Source organism: Ictidomys tridecemlineatus, chromosome 2 (genome assembly GCF_052094955.1).
Source record: "Ictidomys tridecemlineatus isolate mIctTri1 chromosome 2, mIctTri1.hap1, whole genome shotgun sequence".
Lineage (NCBI taxonomy): Eukaryota > Metazoa > Chordata > Mammalia > Rodentia > Sciuridae > Ictidomys > Ictidomys tridecemlineatus.
The window spans coordinates 106,820,550-106,847,128 of record NC_135478.1 but is presented as its reverse complement, the minus strand read 5'-3'; the positions used below and the strand labels follow the sequence as shown (position 1 = coordinate 106,847,128).

Genomic DNA, 26,579 nt, shown 5'->3' with positions numbered 1-26,579 from the left:
AGAAAAAAAAAAAAACTACCTTACAGGAAAAAAGAAAGCAATCAGATGATAGATTTTAATGGTTTGCTTATTTAACCACAAACGGTAGGGATTTTAGATGTCAGATAGTAATGCTATTAAAAAAAAGCAAACATCAAAAATAGAAATCTACTTGTAATAAACCTAGAAACCCTGTTATCAACCTAATTCTCTTTGGAGAATTTTAAAAATGAAAAAAAAACGTGTCAACTTAAGCTCACAGAGGCAAATAAGATCACACTAGATAAAGGGCTAGGCTGGGGCTCAGTGGTGGAGCGTTTGCCTGACACGTATGAGGCCTTGGGTTGGATCCTCAGCACGACATAAAAATAAATCAAGGTATTGTATCTATCTACAATTTAAAAAAATTAAGAAAAAAAAGGAGAGCAATTACATTGGATAAAAAGAACAAACAATTAGCTCCCTTACAATCGTATTTTCAAACTCTAGGGAAGTGTTTAAATAAATAAACCACACGTACAGCTTTAAGGGGTAAAGCCTTAAGGGATCTCGAGTTAGATCTCAAACACGACCCCTAATGTGCACTGAGAGGCAACGTGGAACTTGTGGAACTTGGCACTGTTTTGAAAGACCACTGCATATCGTCAGAAGTGCCAACTCGGCAGCACTCGCCCAGGCCACAATTGCCCAGCAGCTCCGATCCCGTGACCCAGCCCTTGGCACCCAAGGCCAAGTGTCCCTCCCAGGGAAATCCATGCCAGAACCATTAGTCACACCATAAAGAGAAGGGTTAGTAAGGACCAGGAAAATTCCAAGGATGTCTTGCCACAGAACAGCCGTGAACGAGAGGGGAAATGAAGGCAGGAGACAGATCTACGCGCAGGCTCAAATCCCCGTCAGCCCTCCACGGTCCGCAGGCGGTGGTGACCAGGCAGGGCAGACAGTGGCTCTGCCCACTGCCATGCTCTCTATGTGGCTCGCCTTTCATGGCTCAGTGACTCTGGCCTCGGGGCGAGCAAGGGCCTTTTCCCTGAGCAGGTGCAAGATGGCCACTTGCGACTGGCATAAAGAGGCTGGGAACGAGGGGCGGGCTAGGCGCAGCGCCTCTTGCATGGCTTCCTCCTCCCTTCCCGGCTCTCCAGGAGGCCTCGCTGGGGTCTGGTCACTTGACAAAGTCCGTGAGGCAGTGTCTGAGCAGCACCTTGCCCACGATGTGGTAAGTTGGGATGACTTCCACAGCAGAAAGGACGTAGGCAGGTGGGCTCTGCAGGATGCCAGTCCCCCTAGGCAGCAGCAGGAAGCTCTGCCCTGGGAAAACGAGTGAAGGTGCCCAGTTCCGGCCACTGCATCAAGTTGAGGGTCTCTGCTGGCAAGAGCTTGTTCCAGGCTTGCACCTGACAACCCATGAGGGCTTGGAGGCCGTAGTGCCCACTGCTTTACCACTCGCCCCAGTGGCTGCGGGCTGACGGAGAGAGACCTTGGTGGACACCAGGGAGGTGCTGACCTGTACCCAGTGTGGCGAGGGGCACAGGAGAAAAGCAGAGCCGAGAGGGTGAGGAGAAAGCGCAGAGAGGAGCAGGGGCCTGGATGCTGCCTCTGGAGAGGCCCACCCCTGGCAGACGCCTTGTCAAGGTAGCGCCAGGCCCGGGCGGCAGAGAGACAGAGGCAATGGACAGCAAAGGCCTTCAGAGTTCCCGTGCTCCTGACACCGCTCAGGGCAGTGAGAGGCAGAACCAGAAGGCAGGGCCACTTACTGGGCAAGCGCGCCTGGGCCTGCGAGGTGAGCACCAGCCGCTGGGGCGGCGCGCTCTGCCCAGCCGCCAGCGAGGGGGCCTGGGGCGGGGGCGGGGGCAGGCCTGGGGCGCAGGCAGGGGCCGCGGTCTGAGCCCGCGGTCGCACAGGATGGGCAGGGCCAGCTGCCGGGCTGGATGTCGTGGTGGGCTGGTGTCGAGAGCTGGCGGAGGCCGGCGAGGTCTGCAACAGGGCCGCTGCAATCGATAAGTCGGTTTGTGCAAAGCCGTTAGCAGTTCTTCTCAACGACAACGCTTCACACCCGAACTTCAAAGAAATTACATAAATGTTACTGCACACTGTCCTCAAGAGAAAAGCCCTCTCGGAAAAGACAGAGGCAGGACGAGGACGGTCCAAAGTGGAGAGACTACCACTGTGCTTTCTGGTGCTCCTCCTCCCGGGAGCAGGCCGGGCGGAGCCAAGCCGGCCACAGCTGCACCCCACACACAGCACTGGGAGGGCAGCCACTCTCATCAGTCGCAGCCCTGAGTCTGCTTACCTCGGAGGAAGAAGTGGGTGTGACGCCAGGAACCTCCGTGGAGGCCAAGACGCCACGTCTGCGACCTCTCTGCCATCTAACCCTATCCGTCCTCAAGTGACCGCCAGTTAGGCTGAAATGATGGCACATGTAATAACAATCGTCTCCAGCAACGTCCTGAGCCCTCTGCCAAGGTGGCCATCATCCTCAACGTGTTCTCAGCCAAGAGAGAGGTTTCTCACACAGGGGAAGCCCAGCGTAAGAAACAAGAACGTCTACGCCTCCTGAAAACTAGACCAGGTGGCTCAACGTGTTGGACCTGCAGGCGCTCACTAGGGAGCTCCTGGCACAGGGGCCACGACCAAGTGAAGGTACCTTTTGCATCCGGGTTTGCAGAGAACGTGGCAATCGGTGGCCGTCCACGGGCCTGGCCCTGGGGAGGCGCAGCAGCTGTATTGGCAGTTGCTGTCCGGGGCGGGTGGGTGCTGGGGAAAGCCACGGTGCGACCCTCGGGCTTCTGGCCGTACTGCACAGGCTGAAACAACCTGGACACCCAGGGCCCAGGCGAAGACGGCATCAGCCGCTGCAGAGCTCAGGCTCCACAGGGCGGCCGAGGGGCCTAGAGGCTGCCCAGGGTCCCAGCTCTAGGAGCATGGGCCAGGGCAGGGCGGGACCCCTTGATGGGGGGGAAAGGCCAGTAACAAACTGCACTTGAAATTAGTATGTGGACCATGACTCTGTTTAATTGGGACAAAAGTGATCTAAACTGTTTAAATAAACATTAGTGTAGATTAGAAAAAAACTCCTGCATAATACCCAGGGCACTTCAGGGCCAGAGGGCAGAGCCAGAGCCTCAAGGTGCTGCATAGGAGCGGTGGGAGCCGCCCACACCTGTCCACAGGCTGCTACCCCCATGTTATCCCAAGGGAGTACAGCATGCTTCTCCCTCCCCTAGGGACATAAGGGACAGAGGTGGGCAGATGCGGTTGGCCATGAAGCCAAGGGCAGGAAAGGGCGACTGGGGTAGTCTGGCCCTTCACTCTGGGACTCCTGCTTTCTGTCCTCCTTTTCACCCAAACACTGGAGCCTACCAGTTTCTAACAGCAGGAGTTGGTGCTTCCCAAACCATTCCTATCTCAAGTCCATCACCTGACCTACCTGATCCTGTCCTCCTACCGATCCCCCAAGACCATCACTCCACATCAGTGTATCGCCTAGAGGGACCGCTGCCCTGTGGTGCGGTGGACCCACTGTCCCGTCCCCCCCCCCCCGCTCTGTGCCCTGCTGGCGCAGCTAACTGGTCTGGCCATGCCAGCTGCTACTGCATCAGGCCCCTCACACCCAATGCCTGGGCCACAACCACCATGCATGAGCTGGTGCAGAGTGGAAAGCAGTCCCTATGCTGCCCATAGCCTGCATGGCCACACTCGCCAAAACCACGGTGTCTGGGGAGTTCCCCGGGGAATGGGCAGCCATATTTGGTTATCAGACTTTACTTCCACCACTGAGCACCCAGGCCAACTTGGCGCTGACCTGCAGCCACACTTTGGAGGGGCAGAACAAGCCCCTGCCGCTCCCAGCCCTCACCCACACACCTACTGGCCTTCAGCTTCACTGCCACTGGCCGGGCTGACGGGGGTGGCGAAGTGAAGGCCTCCTCCATCAGCTTCCGGGTCACCTTTTTCTTAGACAGCAATTCTGCCTCATGGCGAGTGATTTTATTCTCTAATCCAATGAGATCAAATATAGAAAGATCGGCTTCCTAAGTAGAAAAACAAACAAAATAAAATAAAACCCTGCCGCACCAGGTGGCAGAAGACAGCCTGACCAAGAGCCAGACCTGCTAGGGGTGGGAGCCCAGCTGAGCAGGCTCTGCAGAGGGGGTCCTCCCAGCCTGTGCAGCTGGACAGGCTGCACACTTTGGGGCCAGCGCCCCTCCTTAACAAAGGGACCCCGGGAGGGCGTGGGAATGGGGCAAGGGCAGGGTTGGCAGCTGCGGATCACACAGGTGAAGGCAGGACACCCAGGGAGAAGGAGGGCAGTGCCAGGCCTAGTGCCAAAGCCCGAGCCTGTGCTTCCTGGCAGGTGCTGGTGAGGGTGGGGAGCAGAAGGCCCTCCTGCCACTGCTGGGGAGGAAGGTGACGCAGCGTAGAGCACAGTCAGCAGCTTCACCAAGTCAGGTGTAGGGCAACGTGAGGCCAGCTCCCCCACCCAGCACACCCCAGAGAAGCTACAGCCTGGTGTGCAGAAAACTTGGCAGGCGTGTTCTCAGCAGCACACTCATGACAGCCAAGGGTGAAAACACCAAGATGTGCCCCAGCTGATGACAGGGGACACAGCTCCAGGCTGCTCCTGTCAGCGGGTATCACTCAGCCTGGAGACTCAGAGCCATCGGACACCACCACTGGAAGAACTCCAATAGGAAGGCCACAGCCTGGCATGGGGGTGCAGCCTGCGATCCCAGCCACCAGAAGGGAAGCAGGAGGGCTGCAGGCTCCAGCCAGCCTCACCACTTGGCAAACCTCTCAAGGCAAGCCTGAAAAGGGCTGCAGACATGGCTCAGCAGTGGAGCCCTGGGGCTTGATCCCCAGGACTGCAAAAACAAGGACCAAAGGATCCTGTTCGCATGGAACCTCAGGACACACAAACGCACAGACTGAGGTTAGACAGGCAGTGGCTAGGGAAGGGAGAGCAGAGGGGGGACAGGGACTGGAAGCCAACACATGTGGACATGCTTGGGCTTTTATCTACTGTGTGCCTGGCAGGGACTGGACAGGGCTCAGCTCTCTGAACCCTCCACTTACCTTCCAAACACCTCTCTCCAGTGCATCTAGGACCAGAGAGGCCGACTGGTACTGCAGAGGCCCTGCCACGTAGGAGGAGTCAGGGACCCGGGGCTCTATCAGCCCAGGGTGGTTGCAAATGCGCTGCAGCCTCATCAGGATGCTCAGGACATTGACAAAGTGACCACTCTTCAGAGCCTCCTGAGTCCTGCTCGGGGAAAGCACAGTTCAGCCTGATGGCAGACACAAATACTTGCCACTCAGCTCCTCGCTAGCAGCTCTGCTGGTGCCAGGACATGGCACCTACACATCCTCTCCAGATTGGGCTGGCAAATCAGTCACCTCCAACATTCAAGTCCAAATCCCCACACGGCTTTGTTCACCTGCTGACACTTGCACATCTTCTTCACACAAAGATACCCTGGTAGGGAGAGGGGCCAGCCATGCGGCAGCACTCAGAGGAGGACTATTACCCATTGTGACTGTGATGAGTCCCCAAGGGCACGGGCACCTGAGAGGCACTGTGAAGGCCAGAGATTACTGAGCCCAGGTGGGATGAGTCTCCTTAGCAGGGCCCCCAGCACCCACTCGGGGCAGGGGTGCAGGTGCCCGACCCTGACTGTGGTGAAGTAGGGCACAGGCAGACCCCAGGGCTCACCAGAGCCAGGTCCAGGAGGAAACAGAAGCTGCAGCATGGGGCAGACCTCTAGGGGGAGGAGGCCGCCCTGGACCAGCATAGCAGGGCCAGCCGCCCCAGGGTGCCACTGGTCTGGAGAGACTCAGGAAACAGACCAGAGCCATGGGAAGGGCACTGCTCCATGACAATGCCGCATCCACAGAGGAAGGCCCTGGAGGACCAGGTGTGAGAGTGATCAGAGCTCAGTGCAGGGTGTGCCAATTCCAGGCACTCAGGGACATCTCCAGAGCTGGCAGCAGCGGCAGGTGTGGAGAGCAAAGAGCTGGGTGAGCAGAGAGATGCACATACGCCTGGCCAGCAAGCAGAGCAGGGAGGGAGGGAGGAACAGGGAGGAGTCGTGAAATCACACCACACTCATCTGCAAGTGGCCAGCAGAACAAGACAAAGGACAACGGAAGATGGAAAATTCCAGAGATGAGGGACCCAGCACAGGGACTAGGAACAGAAAGGCAGTTCCCTCGGGAGCCGGGAGACAGCAGGGGCAGGGGTAGTGTGGGGGTGTGGAGCTGGGCAGAGGGCTGCCCAGGATGGGGCTCCTGGCTGTCAGCTGCAGCCCAAGAATGGATAGCTGGACACCTGGTGGTGGCATGGAAGCTCATGTTGACCACCTGTGTGAAGAGGCCACCCTGGGTGCCCTCCAGAGATGGCCATTGCAGAACAGTGGATACTGGCGAAGACAGCTCTGCTTTCCCTAGGGGGACCCACTACCGTGGGCCCTTAAGCCTCCACGACACATGTGACTCCCAAGCAGAGTCCCACACTGGGGGCATGACAGGGAAGAAGCCCCAAGCCCCACCCCTGGGCAAGGCTTTCCACACAGGCCTGGGCCAGGTGGAAGGGAAACCTCATGCCTCAATTCCCTGCACTGCCTCCCTGACACTCAACCCACTCCTCTGCCAGTGGCCACCTGTCCCACAGTTGGCAGAGGGCGACGACAGCCACACAGATGGCGAGCTCCGTTTCTCTATCCAGTTTCCACAATGATCCCGAGTCACATCTGGAGGGGGTCTGCCACTCCTTGTCCCATTAACCATGACTGCAGCCTCCTGCAGACAGCCGAGCAAGGTGCAAGCCAGTCATCCCGTACACTGGCTGGCACCCGACTCCCCAGCAGGCCTTCAGTCACTCTGCAGAAATGCCCAACCATTTCTTGGAGGCACACTGGGGGCCACATATTGCTGAGTGCTGCAGACACGAGAACACCCACCTCAGGACCCCAGGACCCCACTGCACACTGGCAGCAGGAGCAGAGAGGCCAGCAGGACCCATGGCTAGCCACTGGGGCCAGGCCTCACACCTGCTACCTCCCTGCATCCTGAGCTATCCTGGCCATCACTAAGACCGGGGCCATAATCACCCTGCACCTGCCCACCTTTGCCACTGCACTTCCTGAAGGTCCTGGCTCTTCTCCCACAGAGCCAGGCTAGGACCCCTGACAGGTGGGGACCAGGTCCAGATGCAGCACTGGGGACTGCTGCAGTTCTCAGATGCCTCTGAGTAGACGGAGCAGGGAGAAAACACTGAGCAAGAAATCTAAAGTCCTTCGCACCCGAGCACAGTGGCCACACCTGACACCACCACCCCAGAGGCTAAGGCGGGTGATGGTAAGTTCAAGCCAGCCTCAGTAACTGTGAGAACCTGTCTCAAAATAAAAAGGGATGGGGATGTGGCTCAGTGCTTAAGTACCCCTGGGGTCAGTCCCCAGCACCCAAAATTAAAAATTTTTGGAACCTGGTTTCCATGTTTCTTGCATTTGGTCTTTCTAAACAGGAAAACACAAAGCCAAACCAAAAGAACCCAGCAGCCAAGAGAGGCCACAGGAGTCCAAAGCAAGTCCACTCACAGCTGGCATGTGGGCACAGCCTCACTCACCACCTCTCCCTGGCTGGGGACAGGGAGTAGGCTGCAGATGGCCAAGACATGATGTGGCCTATTGTGGCCAGAGGATCTTCTACAACAGGCACACTGTGCCCACTGACCTGCTCCCCACAGCAGCTACCCCCAGGTCCCAGTGCCCCACTGCTGGTGAGAAGGTAAGCCGTTGGTCAGCGTGTTGTCTCAGTAAGCCCACACTGCAGGCCCTGGAGCCACCCAGGTAGCAGCAGCAGGAGCTGAGTGGACATCATGCCACACATGTGGCAACTGAGGCTGGCAGAGTGGCAAAGAGGATGAGCCAGGTTGAGCCCCAGACTCAGGGACAGGAGCTCCTGCCGAGCTCCCTGCGACCAATAGCAAGCAGGCCCACGCCCAGCCAGCACTCACCCAGGCTGCAGGATGACGTCCTCATACAAAGCTTTCTGCCGACTGGACAGGCGGCACTTGAGGACGTGCTCATACTTCCTGGTCAGCTGCTTCTCCACATCTCTTTTAGTCCTCCGCAAAATAAACGGCTGTGTCACCTAGAGGGAAACAGCAGGTTTTTGTTTGGCAATCCACCATATCACGTCTGTCCACGGCTGGCGGCCCCATTCCACACAGGCAGACGTACCCGGTGCAGTCTGATGACCACCTTGTGGTAGTAGTCCTGGTTCTCCTCGTTGGGGGCTTTCAAGGGGAAGCTCAGGTAGGGCCTGGAGATCCCGGGGATGAGGAAGTGCACCATAGTCCAGAGCTCCAGGAAGGTGTTGTGCAGCGGCGCATCAATCAGGAGAAGACGCTGCTGGCTGAAAACAAGATGAGAGCATTCTGGGAGGACCAGAGGCTGGCCGCCAGGGCAGCCAAAGGAGACCTGTCTCAACAAAGAAAGGGCTGGGGGGGGGGTCAGTGAGCACATGCCCAGCCAACCCAGCAAACATGGAAAACGGGGCAGCACTGAATGCTGGGATACGAGGAGGTGGCTCATGACGACCCTCCTCTCTGGTGGCGTCTGAGAAGGGTCAGCAGCTCCACAGAGCAAGGCACATGCACACGGGTCCTGAGGAGAGGGGCTGAGCCAACAAGGTCAGTAGCCTCCCCAGCCTAGGCCCTGATAAAGGTAAAGGGCGACTCCCTGGACTAAGACAGCCCCCCATGTCTGCAACAACCTGTGTTCTCCAAAAGAGTCCACAGGTAACAAGAACAGCTACAAAGCCCTCGGGACAGTGGGTTGCACCAGCCCTGGAGTGGCAGCAGACCTCTGCAGGGTGAAAACGGCCTCCCAGTGCCGCTCGGTCAGGCCCTTCACACGCTGCATCTCGTCGATGACAAGGCACTTCCAGCGCACTCGTGAGAAGGCAGGGTAGCCTCTGAAGAACTGCTTGTAGGACGTGATGCAGATGTGGAAGCTGTTGGGCTCGGCCCATTCCTGCAGCAGAGAGAGCGCCACCTTCCCACCAGGCCTGCCCCGCAGCCCGAAGGCAAGCCACACACCGAGAGCAGCCCCATGGGGCCACCTGGCGACCTGCTCCTGCACATGACTGGCTGCGCTGGCCTGCTCACCTTTTCCTCCAAGCTAAAGCTCATTTGTTGACAGATCAAAACGCCTTGGAAGCAGTGACAACTGCCATTTGGAAAATATAGAGATTAGCCGAGCACAGTGGCACACACCCTGTAATCCTAGCTGCTCGGGAGGCTGAGACAGGAGGATTGTGAATTCAAAGCCAGCCTCAGCAACTTAAATGCCCCATCTCTAAATAAAACATAAAATAGGACTGGGGATGTGGCTTAGTAGTTGAATGCTCTTGAGTTCAATCCCTAGTACCGGGAGGAAAAGAAAAACCCAAAGGAAATTGCCAAAGGGGACCCTGAAGGCGGGCAGTGTCTATAGTGGATAATCTGAACAAGTAAAAACCGTGTTCAGAGAATGTGGATACCTGCTGGCAGCTGACCGCTTTTTAAAAGCAAGTTAGTAACTACACACAGAGTTTTGGTTTGAATGTGGCCCCTCCAAAATTCCTAATAAGCTGAACACCTGCTTATTAGGAATATAAAAGGAGGGGCCTTCTCTACCCTCATGGGCAGGTGGGACCCTGACCAAGGCTGTAGTGAACAGCTGATGCTTCTGCCTGCCCCACACAAGGACTCATAAATGAGGTGCCATCTGGTCAGCCAATGCTAGACCTGCACAGAACAGGGACCACGAATGTCCGGGCCTCATACTCCTGCCTCCTGATCCTCAGGAAGGAAGGCCTGTGTGTGGAGGACAAGTATGTGGCTTTTGGCACGGGTAGAGACTGACAGGCAGCACATGGGCCCCCACTCCACACAGTCCATCCCCAGTGAGCCAGAACTGGAGACGCAATGAAACCTAAGGTTAGAGCACACTGGGCTGAGGGCCGGGGAACCGCAACGGGGAGGAGGGTGGGAAGCTGCCCTATGAGTTGTGAACCTTTCCAGGAACGCTGCCCTGGAGATGCCCCTGTACGTCTGTGACCCTGAACTCAGGATGCGTCACGACCTCTCACTCAGGCTGGCGACACTCAGCGTGGGCCTAAGGCAAAGCACCACAGCCTAGAAGGAAACGTGGTGTGCCTGCAAAGGGCAGGCTCAACATGCATTAGGAAGCATGATTTCGCATTCTGAAATGTCTTCTACGAAAATTAAGCTGGTTCTACATTCAGTTTTATTTTGGGAGAGAGAGAGGTACCTGTCTCTTTGCTTTGAGTTCTCTGTGGCTGCCAACGTAGGAGAGGGTTTTGAGCCCAGGACACCAGCGTTTCAGCTCAAGTTCCCACTTGAGTATGTTACAACTTCTCACGACAACAAGATGGGGGCCCCAGTTACCTACAAAAGAAACCAGAATCACTTTAAAATAACATGTCAACTCCAGGTTCACTGCGATGGCTTTGAGCAGAGAACTGACACAGTAGGTGCCAAATGGACCCGCATGGGAGGACACCAGCCATGAAGGGGAAGGCACGCTGCCCTCCCTAGCGCCATACCCCGGACTGCGCAGGCCCCTGAGGAGCACTGCTGAAGACAGAGTAGTGAGAACACAGGTGGGTACAGACCACGGAGACCCCACTGCAGGAGGAACTGCCCCCGTGAACCACAGACAGGAGCAAGAGAACAGGCCATGCCCTCCCCAGAGCAGCAGGCATCTGGCAGCACAGGCCCATGCTGCTTTGGCAACATGATGAACAGATCTGCTCCTCATGGACACTGATCCCTGGCCACAGCACACCCAAGCCACCCAAGTAGGTAGTGGGAAAATTAAGGATTTAAAGCTACTCAATGTAACACAGACACAGCAAATTCATATTCCACACAGTAACTGAAACACAAATCAAGTTAAAAAACAGAATGGCAGACTTCAAAAAATACGTGTGTCTACAGCCACTACTTGGGAGGCACGAAACAATGACAAATCGCCAGGGGAAAATGTGCCTTAGTAGAAACAGGAATGCACGGAGAACAGAACACCAGAGGGCGGCAACTCTCCAGAGCAGAGCCCCTCATGGGAAGGCTACCCCAGGGCTGGCACACCCGGTACCAAACAGGACACTCGACATGTGGCCACCTGGGAGGAAAACATGGCTGTGCCCACATACGTCTGCCAAGGTGGCCATTGGACAGGACACTTGCCACTTTGCCCATGGTACGCATCAGGGAGGGAAGTAAGCAGACCAGGGACACCTCCTCTCCCTGGAAAGCAAGAGAAACCCTGTGCCCTCTGGGTGCTGAGCCTGGGACCAACTCTGTGGGCTGATCAGCAGTCCTGATGGAAAACTTGAGAAATGCACACTGCTCTGGGTGCTTCCTGCTGTCCAGGAGCAGCAGCTGAGAGACAGCAACATTCCTGACCCAAGTGAGAGACCCCCGAGATCTACGCCAACAGAGTTAGAGCAGGCGGCACACACTCTGAGCTCCTCCTCCCAACACCTGCAGATCTGTACCCTCCTGGCCCAGCCGCCACCTCTCAGTGAAGTGCACCCTGCCCCTTCCAGCCTCTGCAGCCACCAGCAGAGCAGCCCAGAGCCCACCTCCCCCAATACAGGGCCAACACTGAACACACCTGGCGTGAGGCAGAGCCACATGAGCACACACAGGCCTTATAGCCCCAAGGCTGGCCCGGCCCTTCTGCCTCCCCTGCCTGTGCCCTCCAAGGACAGATGAGACAGATGACCTCCAGTATTTACCACAGTCACTGCCCACCACCCAAGGCTTCAGTGACCTGCAGAAGCGAGCAAGTTCAAAGCCAGCCTCAGCAAAAGCAAGGCCCTGAGCAACTCAGTGAGACCCTGTCTCTAATACAAAACAGGGCTGGGGATGTAGCTTGTGGTTGAGTGCTCCTGAGTTCAATCCCTGGTACAAAAAAATAAATGAATAAATAAATGAATCGCATAATATTGGGTCAAAAAACAGAAACAAATTAATGGAAGAAAATTAGAAGAGCAGAAGCTGAAGCACTTTTATGTACTTAAAAACTGATCATGAGCCAGGTGTGGTAGCGCGGGCCTGCAATCCCAGCTATTAGGAGGCTGAGGCAGAGATGGCAACCCTCAGGCCAGCCCGGGCATCTTAGCAAGACCCAGTCTCCAAATACAGAAGGGAAAAGGCTGGGTGTGGCTCAGCATAGAGCACCTGGGTTCAAACCCCAGTCCCAAAAGAACAAAGGCCGTGCCCAGGCATTCCCACGGTTCAGTCTGGCAGACCTGGCCTGCTCACCGGGAACCGCAGGCACTCACCTTCGTTGCAAGCGAGATGAGCAAAGAAAGCGATGACCTGCACCGCCTTGCCCAGCCCGGCCTCGTCCGCCAGGATGCCGTTTAGGTTCTTCCGGTACAGCTTGGCCAGCCAGTCCAGGCCGATCTTCTGATAATCTCGCAGGGCACCGTACAACAAGGAGGGTGCGCTGAACTTCACCTGTGACAATGACAGTAGAGGATACCCACCCATGAGAACTGTCATCAAACCTTCCTCACACATCAATCAAAGCAGTTGCAGCAAACCGGTGGGAGCAGATATCCTTGGGACACGGAGAGAGAGGACTGCCTCTCCAGTAGCACGAGTGGCCAGATTGGAGCAGGTCTGGAAGCCGCTCAACCCCAGCGCCTCACCGTGGTGGTGACCCGGGCGCTGCCCTTCGGCAGCACAGCCTCAGCCACAGCAGTGACTTCTGCGATGTCCTTGGTGTTGGGCTTCCCCACGTTCACCCTCTCTGTAGCTTTGAACTGATCCATGATGAAGAGGGAGTCTATGAGAACCAAGTCCCTGCGGCTCTCCCTGTCACTGGGACAGTCGTCAGCATCTGGAACAAGAAGAAACAGGTGGGTGGAGCAACTGTTGTGCCTGTTATAAGCCTTGGTGTTAAAAAGGAGGAGGGAGAACAGGGAGGAGACACCTGAAATACAGTACTGGGCAGTGGTCTTCTCGTCTGTGACCCACCCTATGATCTGCAAAACTGAGCACAGTGGACAATGCTGAAAGTGCCACACTCAGGACCCTTCTGAGAAGTTCTGGAGTATGACTGGCCCACACTGCTGGGCGTTTGAAGGAGTTCTCTGTATCGACTGGCCACCAGTGTCACAGGGAGGCTTATGGTAAATCCCCGGCCCAGGGCCAGGAAAGCATAAGTCAGGATGTCTTCCAATCAGGAACCAGGAGGCGGCCCACCCCAGACCCCAAGGTCCTAAAGGGCCTGAGCTCCTCAGGGACCTTCAGGCACCTGTCTCGGTCTCTCACGGCCTCACCCCTGCCTATGTTTAAGTGGAATGAAAACAGGACAGGGAGACATTTTTGGAGTATTCTGTGTATTTATCTGGAATATTTATTAATAAAACTAAAACTACTTGAAACATGTTATGCTAACACAGAACAGCTTGGATAAATATGATAAAAACCTAAGTTCATAAAATGACGAGCCCTATAAAGTAAAAGGAACCCCCCCCCAAGATCCCATGACTAGTTAATCAGTAAAAAGCACAGAATTTAAAGTTCACTCAGTAAAACGTTAAACAGTAAATACGTTTGACTAAAAGAAAGGTGAAGCAATGCTTTTAGGTCAGCCTCAAGCCTTCTGGTAGGGGGCTCTGGGTCCAGCTGCTGGGCCCAGCTCCTGCCACTCCTGAGACCTACCCTCCTCTCCGCTCGTCTCTTCACACTCGGGGTCAGGTTGGGGCCACTGGAAATTTGGCAAAAAGGCACCTTCATACAACTTCATCAAATCCATCAGGGGCAGCTCAGCTGGGAAGAATATAGGAAAAAGATCGTCAGTCACACCACTCGCCCGAGGGTCAGGAGACAGGAGACGCGCCCTCCCTGCTGTGGAGGACGCCCGCACAGCAGCAGAAGCTGTGTCTGTGTCACCTGTTGTGCCTGGGACCACAAGTGTCTCTGATGTCTAATGTGCAGATTTTCAAATATCTTGAGCATTCCTTAATCAGAAAATCTAAAGCTCAAAATGTTCCAAAATCCAAAACACTCTAAGCATTATTTTCTTGATGTTTGAAAATTTTTGTATTTCAAAGCATTTTAGATTTTGGATTTTCAGATTAGAGATATCCAAAACCTGCAATTTCTAAAAGCACACTTATTTTTTTCTAAAAACTAAGAGGGTTGCCATTACTGACACAGGTCTAAATATTTTCTTCAAAGTAGAATGAGATCTTTGAAATACAATGAGAAACAATTTTCATTCATAAAAGAACAAATCTTTTTTTCTGAAATCATCTGATAAATGTATGGTAACACACACAAAACAAAGTAGCTGGGGGGGGGGGGCTGGGTTGTGGCTCAGTGGCAGAGCCCTTGCCTAGCACGTGTGAGGTTCTAGGTTTGATCCTCAGTATCACATAAAAATAAATAAAATAAAGGTATTATTTCAAACTACAACTAAAAAAGATATATTTTTTAAAAAGTAGCTGGGTATGGCGGTGCACTCCAATAATCCCAGCTAGACAGAAGGCTGAGACAAGAGGATTGTACATTCGAGACCAGCCCAAGAAACTTAACACAATCCTGCCTCAAAATTTAAAAAAGGGTTGGGGTGTAGCTCAGCCAAGAGCACTTGCCTAGCATGTGTGAGGCCCTAGGTTCAGTACTCAGCACAAGGAAAAAATAATGCCGTTGGTATAAAACAGCAGATGATTATGATAAATTAAAACACCAAGAGTCAAATAAAAATATAACAGGAAAAAGTTCAAAAAGCATGGCAAAAGGTCAAAGCTTCTATGCACTCACCCTAATGGCTTGAAAGAAATCACCACAATAAAAGTACAATTGCCTGGCAAAGGACTTGAAAATGTTTTACACAAAAAATACACAACAGGGCAGGCTCAGAGGCACTCCTAGAAACCAGCAGCACACAGCCAGCAGTCCAAATATGCAACCATCTCAAAACCACATCACTGCGGAAATACGTCAACAGACCCTGAGCAATTCGGAGTGGGAGAGAGCGGTCTCTTCTAGACACCAACATAGGAAGTTGAAGAGCTTTAACACTTGAGGCCCTTGAGATCATCTCATGTTTCCCATGGAAGGACTAGAAGCCTGGACCCAGGTTTGTGTTCAAAGCGCCACACGCCGCTATCTAACTTAGGAGACCAAGATGCTCAGGGCAGGCGACCTCTGCCTGCATACTGCATACTGACCAGCTGTGAAATCAGCACAACAGGCCACACCAAGTGCCTGGGACCCACTGTAGCCTTGCCCATCTGCTGAGAGCCACAGCTAAGTCGGAATGACGCGTGGCATTTTTGCCAGAATAGAGTGGTCGAGAGGTAATGCCAGCGAGCCATTGAGATAATGATGATTATGTTAAGCTGTGTATTCAACTGTATATTAGATCCCCGTGGTCCACCTTGGCCTGCTACTTTGGAGTTCTCCTGGGGATTCCTGGAGAGTTCCCGTTGGTTGGGGAAGTGCCAGAGGAGGGAGTTCTGGTTGGAGTGTGGCGTGTTCCTGGGTGGCATTCGGGAGAGTTCCCGGGGAGTGTGCTGGTTTAGTTTGGAAATAAAGTTTGTTCCTGCTTGAGTGGCTCGTGATTTGTGCCCAGCCAGACTGCGGCACCCAGCTGAGATGGTAAGGCAGGAGTCTCCTTGAGTCCCTCCATTTATGATTTAAATTACCCATGGCACTGGAATGACAGGCAGATCTGGGACAAAGCCAAGCAATGTCACATAGGAGCTGCAGACTCCAAATGATGGACTGTGGTCGTCGAGAGGCACGTCTTCCACATCTGTGTGTCTGAGTGCTTTCATAGCACACGGCTGGGAAATTCATCTACTCCTCACATGGTGGCCATGTAGCAGGAGAAACTGCAAGACCCCTGTAGGATCCCTCAGGGTTCTCAGCAATGGCCTCTGGGTACATAAACTAGAAGCTCCAACACCAGGCACCATTTAATACAGTTACAACACATCAATAAAATAGATCAGAAAAAGAAGACTCCATTCAGAGAGAAAGAGAAAACCCAGAATTAAACTTTCATAACTGTGCACATGGCCATGGAGAAAACTCCCAGGCTCCTAAGGACCACGGAGACACCAACCTGAGCAAACACACTGGTCCACAGCTCTGCATAGCCCTCACAGATAGGGGCCAGGGTTGGCCAGACATGTCCTGCCCACATAAGCGCCTGCTCAGGAAGGACAGACAGCTCTTAATGTCCAGCAAGAGCTGCCAGCCTGGAAAGAATGCCTCCAACCTGCCCATGTCCACATCCCGACAGGATATCTTCATTAGAGGCCTGAGCCACAGGTACCGCAAGGCTGTGCCAACTCCCAAGCCACAGAGAAGAGCGGCAGGCCACTGCAGGCTTCCAGACATGGAAGCCACACGTCAAGGATGCGGGTGCCATCACCAGGGCCCACAGCAAGAAACATGGCCAAAAGGCCACCAGAGAAGCATAGTAGAGTCATCTTCCAAACCCTGGGTCAGCATAAAGGAACGAATAAAAGACAGAGCAGGGGACAGAGTGATTTAAAATCATGTGGATCTAAGCTCAATTTAGTTATTTAATTAATACAGATGTACTAAACATGCCAATTTAAAGGTAGAGCTGCCATCTTGCCTGTGATCCCAGCAACTCAGGAGGCTGACACAGGAGGATAGCAAGTTCAGGGCCAGCTGGGGCAACTTAGCAAGACTCTGTCTCAAAACAAAATAAAAGGACTGGGGCTACAGCTCCAGATTGAAGGGTGGAACACCCTTCAATCCCTGGTGCCAAAGGAAAACAAAAGACAGAGCATGGCAGAGGGGAGAGCATGGCAGAGGGGGAGAGCATGGCAGAGGGGAAGAGCATGACAGAAGGGAAAAGCATGGCAGAGAAAGAGCATGGTAGAGGGAAGAGCATGGCAGAGGGGGAGAGCATGGCAAGTGGGGAGAGAGCACGGCAGAGAAAGAGCACGGCACAGGGAAGAGCACGGCAGAGGGGACAGCACGGCAGAGGGGAGAGCATGGCAGAGGGAAGAGCATGACAGAGGGGGAGAGCATGGCAGAGGGGAGAGCTTGGCAGAGGGAAGAGCATGGCAGAGGGAAGAGCATGGCAGAAGGAAGACCTACTATATTCAGTATGAGAAGCAAGAAGAACACAGATGAGATGTTAACAGAACCCCTCTCTGGAGGAGCCTCCACTATAGGTTCCAAAATCACAAAACGCACTAGGAAATGACTTGCCACTAGAAGAAACCAGGACAGCAGAATTATGTCCTCAAAAAATCCACACACGGATGAAGATCCAAGATGGCGGGCCAGAGAGAGACATCATTCTGTGTGGCTCCATGACCTGGGACTCAAGTAGTGAGAATACTACTTCTCTGTAAGCAATATTCCTGCTCTCACACAGGAATCAAGGCCATTGTGCCTGTCTAGGGCTCCAGGCCACATCACCCGATTAGGTCTCCCAACTACTCGTCCATGCAGGTCTACTGGGTACCCGAGTGGGCACCATCAACACCTGCATAGAACTTTCGGCCACCCATCCGAGCAGAAATCATGGACGCCACACCCACACAGACCACCTGGCAGCTTCCCACAAGCAAGACCTCTAGCCGTCACTCCAATATGGACCCCCATCTACCATCTTGGGACTCTGCAGCAGTGGAGGTACTGCGTACAGTGGCGTGCCTGCACCTGAGAACCTCACACAGGCTATGAAGTCAGCCTGCAGCCACACAGTGCACGCCAGAGAGCTCGTCTCTAAACTCAATGTCCAACGCCATCACCCAGCTCCCCTCACCCAACCCGACACCCCATGGCTGAAAGCAGGAGCCTCCATCTTGGGCCACCTTCATCACCATTGTCAGTGGGGGCAACTCCCAGCTTGGAACTCCAGCTGGCCAGGTACCCAGTTTCTAATTCCCCCTCCCCCCAGCAGCCTGCCTCTACCCCTGCACTGTGACACCCTGGTTACCTTCATCACCTTGAGGGCAGAAGACCCCACTTACTGGATGAGAAGGGAAGCAGGAAAGATCCAGATCTCCAACCAAAACAATCCCTGCTTCTTCCTTCAAGATTTTTTTTTCCCTCTCCCTCTCTATTCTCCCACCCTCACCTCCCCAACATACATGAAACCAAGTACTTTGCATGAATTAGGATTTTGAGGACTGGGACGTCTGAATAGTATATTACAGCTGTGTTGTATAGTCTTTTTTTTTCTTTTACCCCATCAATTTCTACTATCTTAACATTTTTTATTTTTCTTAATATGTATGTGTTTGTTTTATGTACTCTACTGTCTTCCCACTTACTTGTATACTCAAAATTACTTCCTCTCCCTTCTCCTGCTGCTAATCTTCCTCTTTAGATTTCTCTTTCATACTTCCTAACTCTATCTCCTCACCTCCTTCCTCCTCAGCATATCATCCTACTCCTCGCCCCCAGTTCTTTGTCCACCATCCGAAACTGTAAACCCTTTTACCAACAGTATATTGTAGATAACAATTGAATTCACCATTTCTGTACATTATGACCAAACTGTAAACATCTTAATAGCAAACATTTGTTTTTAGGGTGTACACTGTTTGTATTGGGATCTGATAACTTTGTCCTTCACCTCAGAGGAAAGGTATTAGATCCCTACAGGGGCACTGTAAGCCTATAGGGTAAAAAGATAACATCTCAGATCAGCAGTGCTAGAAGGAAGACACACAAGCAATATGAAAAGACAAGGGAAGAAAGTGCCCCAAACTTATCAAGATACCTCATTATCAGAATCCATGGCCAGCACAGCAGAAGTAAGGACAGAGAAGGAGTTCAGGATATACATGATTAAAATGCTCTGTGAATTAAAGGATGACATAAGAGAGCAAATCTAGGCAGCAAAAGACCATTTGACAAAGAGCTACATAAACAAATACAGGAAGCAAAAGATTACCTTCAATAGGGAGATACAGGTTCTTTAAAAAAAACAAAAACAAAACACAGAAATCTTTGAAATGAAAGAAACAATAAACCAAATTAAAAGTTCCACTGAAAGCATCACCAACAGATTAGACCACTTGGGAGTCAGGACCTCAGACAATGAAGACAAAATATATAATCTTGAAAGAATGTAGAAAACACAGTAAAAATGGTAAGAAATCATGAGCAGAACATTCAAGAAATATGCAACAGCATAAAAAGACCAAATTTGAGAGTTATTGAGAGAGGAAGGAATAGAGTTCCAAACCAAAGGAATGAGCAATCCATTCAATGAAATAATATCAGAAATTGTCCAGACATGAAGAATGAATTGGAAAGCCAAATTCAAGAGACTTACAGGACGCCAAATGCACAAAATCACCGCAGATCCACACCAAGGCACATTATAATGAAAATGACTAACATACAGAATAAGGAGATAATTTTAAAAGCCATGAGAGAAAGGAATCAGATTATATATAGGGGGGAACCAATTAGATTATGTGCAGATTTTTCAACCCAGACCCTGAAAGCTAGAAGATCCTGGAACGATATATATCAAGCTCTGAAAGAAAATGGATGTCAACCAAGAATCATTTTTTTAAATAACTTTTTTTGGTAGTTGTAGATGGACAGCATGCCTTTATTTTATCTGTTTATTTTTATGTGGTGCTGAGCATCAAACACAGGGCCTTACACATACTAGGCAAGCGCTCTGCCACTGAGCTACAGCCCCTCAACCAAGAATCATATCCAGCAAAATTAAGCTTTAGGTTTGATAATAAAACAAAAACGTTCCATGATAAACAAAAGTTAAAAGAACTTAAAACTCAAAGCCAGCACTACAGAACATCCTTGGCAAAATATTCCATGAAAAGGAATTGAAAAACTGCTAAGGGCCATTGCCAAGTAGGAATGACGCATCGAAATTTCCTTGCCAGCGTACCCCATGTTAAATGGACTTGCCTTGGAATTTCACTGTTGACATTGCATGTAAGGTGACCTTGCTCAAGGACCAGGGCGGATCCGGGTTTAGAGCTGATCAGGTTTGAGGAAGTATCCCGCTCCTTGAGTTTAAGGTGTTCCCGGTTTAAGACAATATGGGTTTTAGGGAAGTTGGAGGTTGAGATTATTGCTGCTGGGAATAGGGTGTTCCTGCTGCTTGTTCCTGTTGAGTTCTCGTGAGATTCAAATGGGATTTGGAAAAAAGCCTCGTGAATAGGTGAATTGGGCGGGCAGATTTTGGATTTCCCCTGAACGTGTGTGGAGGCCGGTGTGAGTTCGGGAATAAAGAATTGCTGTTTGAATCTACAAAGCTGTGAGTGGCTCGTGATTCAGTGCCAAGCCCAGACCTTGGCAAAAAACAACAATGAAAATTAGCAAAGGAAGGTATTACACTAAAGGAAAAACTAACAAAAGGAGAAATGAAGTCAAGTTAAATACCAAAAATAAACAAAAATGGCTGGGAATACAAAGCATGTCTCAATAATAACCTAATGGCCTAAACTCACCAATCAAAAGACAGAAACTAGCAGATTGGATTTTTTTTAAAAAGACCCAACCTTATGCTACCTCCAAGAGACTCATCTCATAGGAAAAGACACCCACAGACTGAAGGTGAAAGGTTGGGAAAAAATATACCTCTCACATGAACTGCAGAAGCAAGCAGGGGTTTCCATCTTCGTATCAAATAAAATAGACTTTAAACTAAAGTCAATCACTACATATTGCTCAAGGGAACAATACACCAACAAGACATAACAATTATAAATATACGTGCCCCAAACTATGGAGCATCTATGTTTATAAAATTCTTCTCAAGTTCAAGAGTCAAATAGACCAGAACACAATAATTCTGGGTGACTTTAACACACCTCTTTCACCACTGGATAGATCTTCCAAACAAAAGCTGAACAAAGAAACTATAGATCTCAATAATACAATCAAGAAATTAGACTTAACTGACATATATAGAATATTTCATCCTTCAATGAGTGAATACACTTCTCAGCAGCACATGGATCCTTCTCTAAAATAGACCAAAAGCAACTCTTAGCAAATACAAAAAAGGTAGAGATACTACCCTGCATTCTATCAGATCATAATGGAATGAAATTACAAATCAATGCTAAAATAAAAAATAAAAGCTACTCCAATACCTGGACACTAAATAATATACTAATGAATGAACAATAGGTTGCAGAAGACATCAAGGAGGAGATTAAAATATTCTTAGAGGTAAAAAGAACATAGATACATCCTATCAAAGTCTCTGGAACATTGGGAAGGCAGTACTAAGAGGAAAGTTCATTGCATGGAGCTCATTCCTCAAAAGAAGAAAAATAAATGACTTAACATTACATCTCAAAGCCCTAGAAAAAGAACAAATAAACTTCAAAAGCAGTAGAAGATAGGAAATAATTAAAATCAGCACTGAACTCCATGAAATTGAAACAAAAGAAACAACTGAAAAAGTTGACAAAACAAAAAGTTGGTTCTTTGAAAATAAATTAACAAACTCTTAGCCATGCTGATGGAAGAGCAGGAGAGAAAACTCAAATTACTAACATAAGTGATGAAAAAGGAAATATCACAACAGACACCATAGAAATACAGAACTAGAAATTATTTTGAAAACTTGGACTCCAATAAAATAGAAAATATCAAAGGCATTGACAAATTTCTAGAGACATATGATTTGCCCAATTGAATCAGGATGATATACACAATTTAAACAGATCAATTTCAAGCCATGAAATAAAAGGTGCCATCAGAAGCCTTCCAACCAAGAAAAGCCTGGGAGCAGATGAATACACAGCCAAGTTCTACAAGACCTTTAAAGAAGAACTAACACTAATACTCTTCAATGTATTTCAGGAAATAGAAACTTCCAAACTCATTCTATGAAGCCAATATCACCCTGATTCCAAAGTAGGCAAAGACACTTCAAAGAAAGAAAACCTCACACCAATATCTTCAATGAACATAGATGCAAAAGTTCTCATAAAATTCTGGCAAATCAAATACAAAAACATATCAAAAAGATAGTGCACCACGATCAAGTGGGGTTCATCCCAGGGATGAACAGGTTGGTTCAACATATGCAAATCAATAAATGTAATTCATCACATCAATATTAAAAATAAGAACCATATGATCATCTCAAGAGACATAGAAAAAGCAATCAACAAAATACAGCACCCCTTCATATTCAAAAGACTAGAAAAACTAGTGATATCAGGAACATAACTCAACATTGTAAAAGCTATCTATGCTAAGCCTCAGGCCAACCTCTTTCTAAATGGAAAAAATTGAAAACATTCCCTCTAAAAACTGGAACAAGACAGGGATGCCCTCTTTCACCACTTCTATTTAACAGTTCTTGAAACAGTGGCCAGAGCAATTAGACAGATGAAAGAAATTAAAGGAAAACAGATAGGAAAAGAAGAACTCAAATTAGCACTATTTGCTGACAATGTGATTTTATACCTAGAAGACCCAAAAAATTCTACCAGTATAGAACTAGTAAATGAATTCAGCAAAGTAGCAGGATATAAAATTAACACCATAAATCAAAGACATTTCTGTATATCAGTGACAAATCCTCTGAAAGGGAAATAAGAAAACTACCCCATTTACAATAGCCTTGAAAAAAATAAAATACTTGGGAATCAACCTAACAAAGAAGATGAAAGACTTTTACAACAAAAATTACAAAACACTAAAGAAATTAAAGAAAACCTTGGAAGATGGGAAGATCTCCGGTGTTCTTGGATAGGCAGAATTAATATTGTCAAAATGACCATACTATCAAAAGCATTATACAGATTTAATGCAATTCCGATCAAAATTCCAATGGCATTCCTTATAGAAATAAAAAAAGCAGTCATGACAATCATTTGAAAAAAATAAAGAGACCCAGAATACCTAGGAATTAAACTAGAGACTCTGCGTCTAATAGAAGAAAAAGTAGGCCCACATCTCCATCATATCGGATTAGGCCCCTACTTCCTTAATAAGACTCTTATAGCATGAGAATTAAAATCAAGAATTAATAAATGGTATAGATTCAAACTAAAAAGCTTCTTCTCAGGAAAAGAAAAAATTGGTGAGGTGAATAGAGAGCCTACAGCTTGGGAGCAAATTTTTACCACTTGCACATCAGAGAGAGTACCAATCTCTAGATATATAAAGAACTCAAAAAGCTAAACAGCAAAAAAAAAAAAAAAAAAAAATCAATAAATGGGCCAAAGAAATGAAGAGACACCTCTCAGAAGATGATATACAATCAATCAACAAATATATGAAAAAATTTTCAACATCTTTAACAATTAGAGAAATGCTACTCAAAACTACTCTAAGATTTCATCTCACTCCAGTCATCCTGCCAGTGCAGTCAGTTCAGATGAAGAACCACGTGGCCACCACCAGGGTGGGTCCAGAAATTAAGAGAGGCGCGTGTGTGAGCCACAGGACAATATACACATACACACGGGAGATCCGAAAACACTCATACTGAGTAAGACCAGAAATTAGGTCTTTTAATGTTTACGTTAAGGAGGTGATGAAAATGGATGAGTTAATGATCCACCTCCAGAAATAAGAACACAAGAGCAAAAACAAAATAGAGAGGAGTCGGGCATGTGGCACACCTGTGATCCCAGCTGCTCCGGAGGCGGAGGCAGAGGCAGGGGATCACAAGTCCCAGGCCTGCCAGGAGACTAGAAAAATAAGGCAGAGGAGGGCTGGAGGACACCCTAGGTTCACGATCCAGTAATTAAAAAAGAGAGCAAAAGAAGAAATAGTAAGAGCAGAAAATGGCAAAACAGAAGACAAGATACAGACTCAAGGTAAAAAAGACAAGGACACAGACAAACCTGGGTAGAGTGCTCAAGGAAATGGGAAGGGCCATCAGGACAAACAGCAGGGAGCTCACCTGGACCAAGCCATCAAAGGCCCAGACAGTGCAGCCCTCAGCTAACCAGGAAGAGAGACAGAGCCCTGCACTGTCCCACAGCCACCTGTGTCCCGTCCCAGGTCAGGACAACCTGACCTGCAACCCATGGCCAGCCTGTGTACTCTGTGCAAAGCGGCCCCGGTGCTGAACAGAGCCCGAGCAGGAAGTCGAGCAGCAGACAAGAGGCGCTTCAGAGTGCGGCCACACGTGAAAGCAGCCCACCATGACTGACCTCAGGCAAGACGCCACCAAACGAGGCCTGCAAGGACAAGCGTGCAGGAAGCACGAGGCCCATGCGTGACAGAAGGGCACACAGCTGGTAAAGGCCCTGCCTCAGTCCCACGTGTGGGCCCAAGAGCAGCCTAGGAAAGCCATCCTCACACCCTCCCACAGCAGCAGCAAAGAGAGGAGCTCACACCAAGCCAGGCCCTCCACTCCAGCTGCAAAACCACCAGGGAGACGCCAGGGGAGAACAGACAGCCTGACACCATCCCAGCTGGGCAGCAACAAACAGATCTGCACAAACAGGCATGACTCTACCAGTTCCGCTCTGCAGAGACCAGGGAGAGAGTTCAGCCAAGCTGCTGGACATGGGATCAAGTGTATGCCTGCTTCCCAGGACCTGGGAGACTGAGGCAGAAGAACCGCAGCAGGTTCCAGGCAAGCTTGGCATCCAAGCAACACTCAAAATACAAAGTGCTGGGCAGGGGTGCATGTAGCTCAGTGGCAGAGCACCCTGGGTTCAATCCCAAGTACTAAGTAAATAAAGAAAATTAGAAGTAGTGCCCGGAATACATAAAGAACACGCACAGGACAACAAGGCAAAGAAACCCCATACTAAAACGTGACCCAGGTCAGGAAAACCTGACCTGCAGCCCATGAGAAGCCCCATGATAAGATGCTCCTCACCAGCTACCAAAGAACCGTGCTCCTACACCCCAGGAAAACCTCATGGCAGTCTGCGCAGAGTCCGACTGTGGCATGCGGAACAGCCACATTCCACAGAAGATGCAGAGCGGCAGGCGGAGCAAACCCAAAGAGCCCTGCAGTCCCTCCTCTGGCACAGAGTGCTCCGTGTCACACAAAGGAAGAGAACACCCCAGCAGCCCTCCTGCCCACAGAATGTGACCCCGCTGACATGCAGAACATCGTGGGGCATGAGCCCAGTGTGTGTGAAGCCACAGTGGCAGATGGGGAGGGAAAGCAGAGGACGATCCACCAGAAGGGCAGAGGCAGCAGCAGGTGGGACAGGAGTAGAGGCGAGCAGCACCACGTGGGGCTTCCAGCAGGCACCAGCACTGTCTTTGTGAACTGGGTGGCCTATGGCAATGTGACCTGCATACTGCTACCCTGTGTCTGATGTGTCATTTCTGAATGCACTTGAGGCCGGCTGGGAACAGCTCAGTCAGGGAGCCCTTGCTTTCCAGGTGCAAAGCCCTGGGTTCAATTCCCGACACCACAAAAAATATTAGCTTCTTGTCTGAACAGGCTTCTTCCTCTCAAGACAGCCTGCAACCTAACCTCCCTTGAATGTGTACTTTTTTCCTGAATAAATCACTGTGCCTCAATAAAAAATAAAAAGAAAGGTTTTTGTTTTTTTTTTTAAAAATCATGTGCCTATCTGATGTCTAATAAACACAACGTTAAGTCAGTGCCGAAAGCTTACCTTCCCTGGCCAAGTTGGACAGCTCTGTGTGGTGGTCCACAAGCCCTTCATGTGCTTCTTCCTCTTCAATGGTCTCCTCTTCATCTTCCACTGAAATGGGCATCACCAAAGGTCAGGGACAGGCCAGGCTCTCAGGGAGTACCTGAACATTCCCCACTGAACTGCCAGCCTTATTACTAAAGAAACTGCGAGTGGGCACTGGAGCCCGCTGGCCAGCCCTGGCCTGCTGCCTGCTGCAGAGGTAAGCAGGGAGCATGCTCTCCCCCACCTTCAAGAGGCAGCGAAATCCTGCTTCCTCACAGGACAGGCCACAGGGAGTGCCACCAACTTCCCACTGACTGCCCAGCCCCACTGCAGAGAGATCCATGGGCACACAGCTTGGCCCTGAGCTCTCGACCCATCCCTAGGAGGAGTAGGCCATGTCCAGCCCACACCCTCCCAGCTCTCCTGTGCCCTGATGCTACCAGCTCAGACGGGCTCCACCCATCTATCTTCAGACTACAGCCCACACCCTCTCTCATCCTGGCAAATCAGAGCTGGTGAAGTCCTAGCAGCAAAGCCCTCTACCATGGCACCCCACTCCCCTGGGGCCCGGCTAGGGTGATGCACCCTCTCTCTCAACAGCAGCCCTCAGCAGGCTCCATCCAGTGGACACCCATGCATGTCCTGCCTCCATCCTACGAGCACAATGCACAAGCAATTCAAAGCCTCTCCCACCCCAGTCCTCACTTCCTCACCGTCCACCAGTGGAGCTGCTGGAGGGAGGCTTGGCCCTAGAACAGGGAGTGGGTTGGAGAGACACACAGTGGGGTAGCAAGGCCTGAAAGCACCTGGGGTGTGTACCCAGGCACCTTGGTCATCTAAGCCACGGTCGCCTGCTCCTGCCTTTGCAGCAGAACATGATCCTAACTGGACCAAAGACGTGGCCAAGCCCTTCTGCCAACTGATGCACACCAGAGCCTCAGACT

At 50.6% G+C, this 26,579-nt stretch overlaps 1 protein-coding gene across 18 annotated transcripts in view; it reads right to left on the bottom strand.

Annotated features, from left to right (window-relative positions):
- Positions 1–26,579, bottom strand: part of Ep400 (E1A binding protein p400) — a 96,670-nt gene that overhangs the window by 35,291 nt on the left and 34,800 nt on the right. For 15 of the 18 annotated variants that reach the window (XM_078039424.1, XM_078039425.1, XM_078039423.1 and 12 more), the window contains 12 exons: positions 25,612–25,701; positions 13,724–13,831; positions 12,706–12,896; positions 12,334–12,511; positions 10,293–10,429; positions 8,842–9,011; positions 8,217–8,391; positions 7,991–8,127; positions 5,053–5,239; positions 3,844–4,010; positions 2,624–2,793; positions 1,734–1,967 (listed from right to left, as the gene is read on the bottom strand). In XM_078039424.1, coding sequence (XP_077895550.1) covers positions 1,734–1,967; positions 2,624–2,793; positions 3,844–4,010; positions 5,053–5,239; positions 7,991–8,127; positions 8,217–8,391; positions 8,842–9,011; positions 10,293–10,429; positions 12,334–12,511; positions 12,706–12,896; positions 13,724–13,831; positions 25,612–25,701 — 1,944 coding nt within the window. The remainder of the gene's footprint in view (positions 1–1,733; positions 1,968–2,623; positions 2,794–3,843; positions 4,011–5,052; positions 5,240–7,990; positions 8,128–8,216; positions 8,392–8,841; positions 9,012–10,292; positions 10,430–12,333; positions 12,512–12,705; positions 12,897–13,723; positions 13,832–25,611; positions 25,702–26,579) is intronic. The other 3 variants (XM_078039429.1, XM_078039430.1, XM_078039431.1) reach the window with 1 other exon arrangement.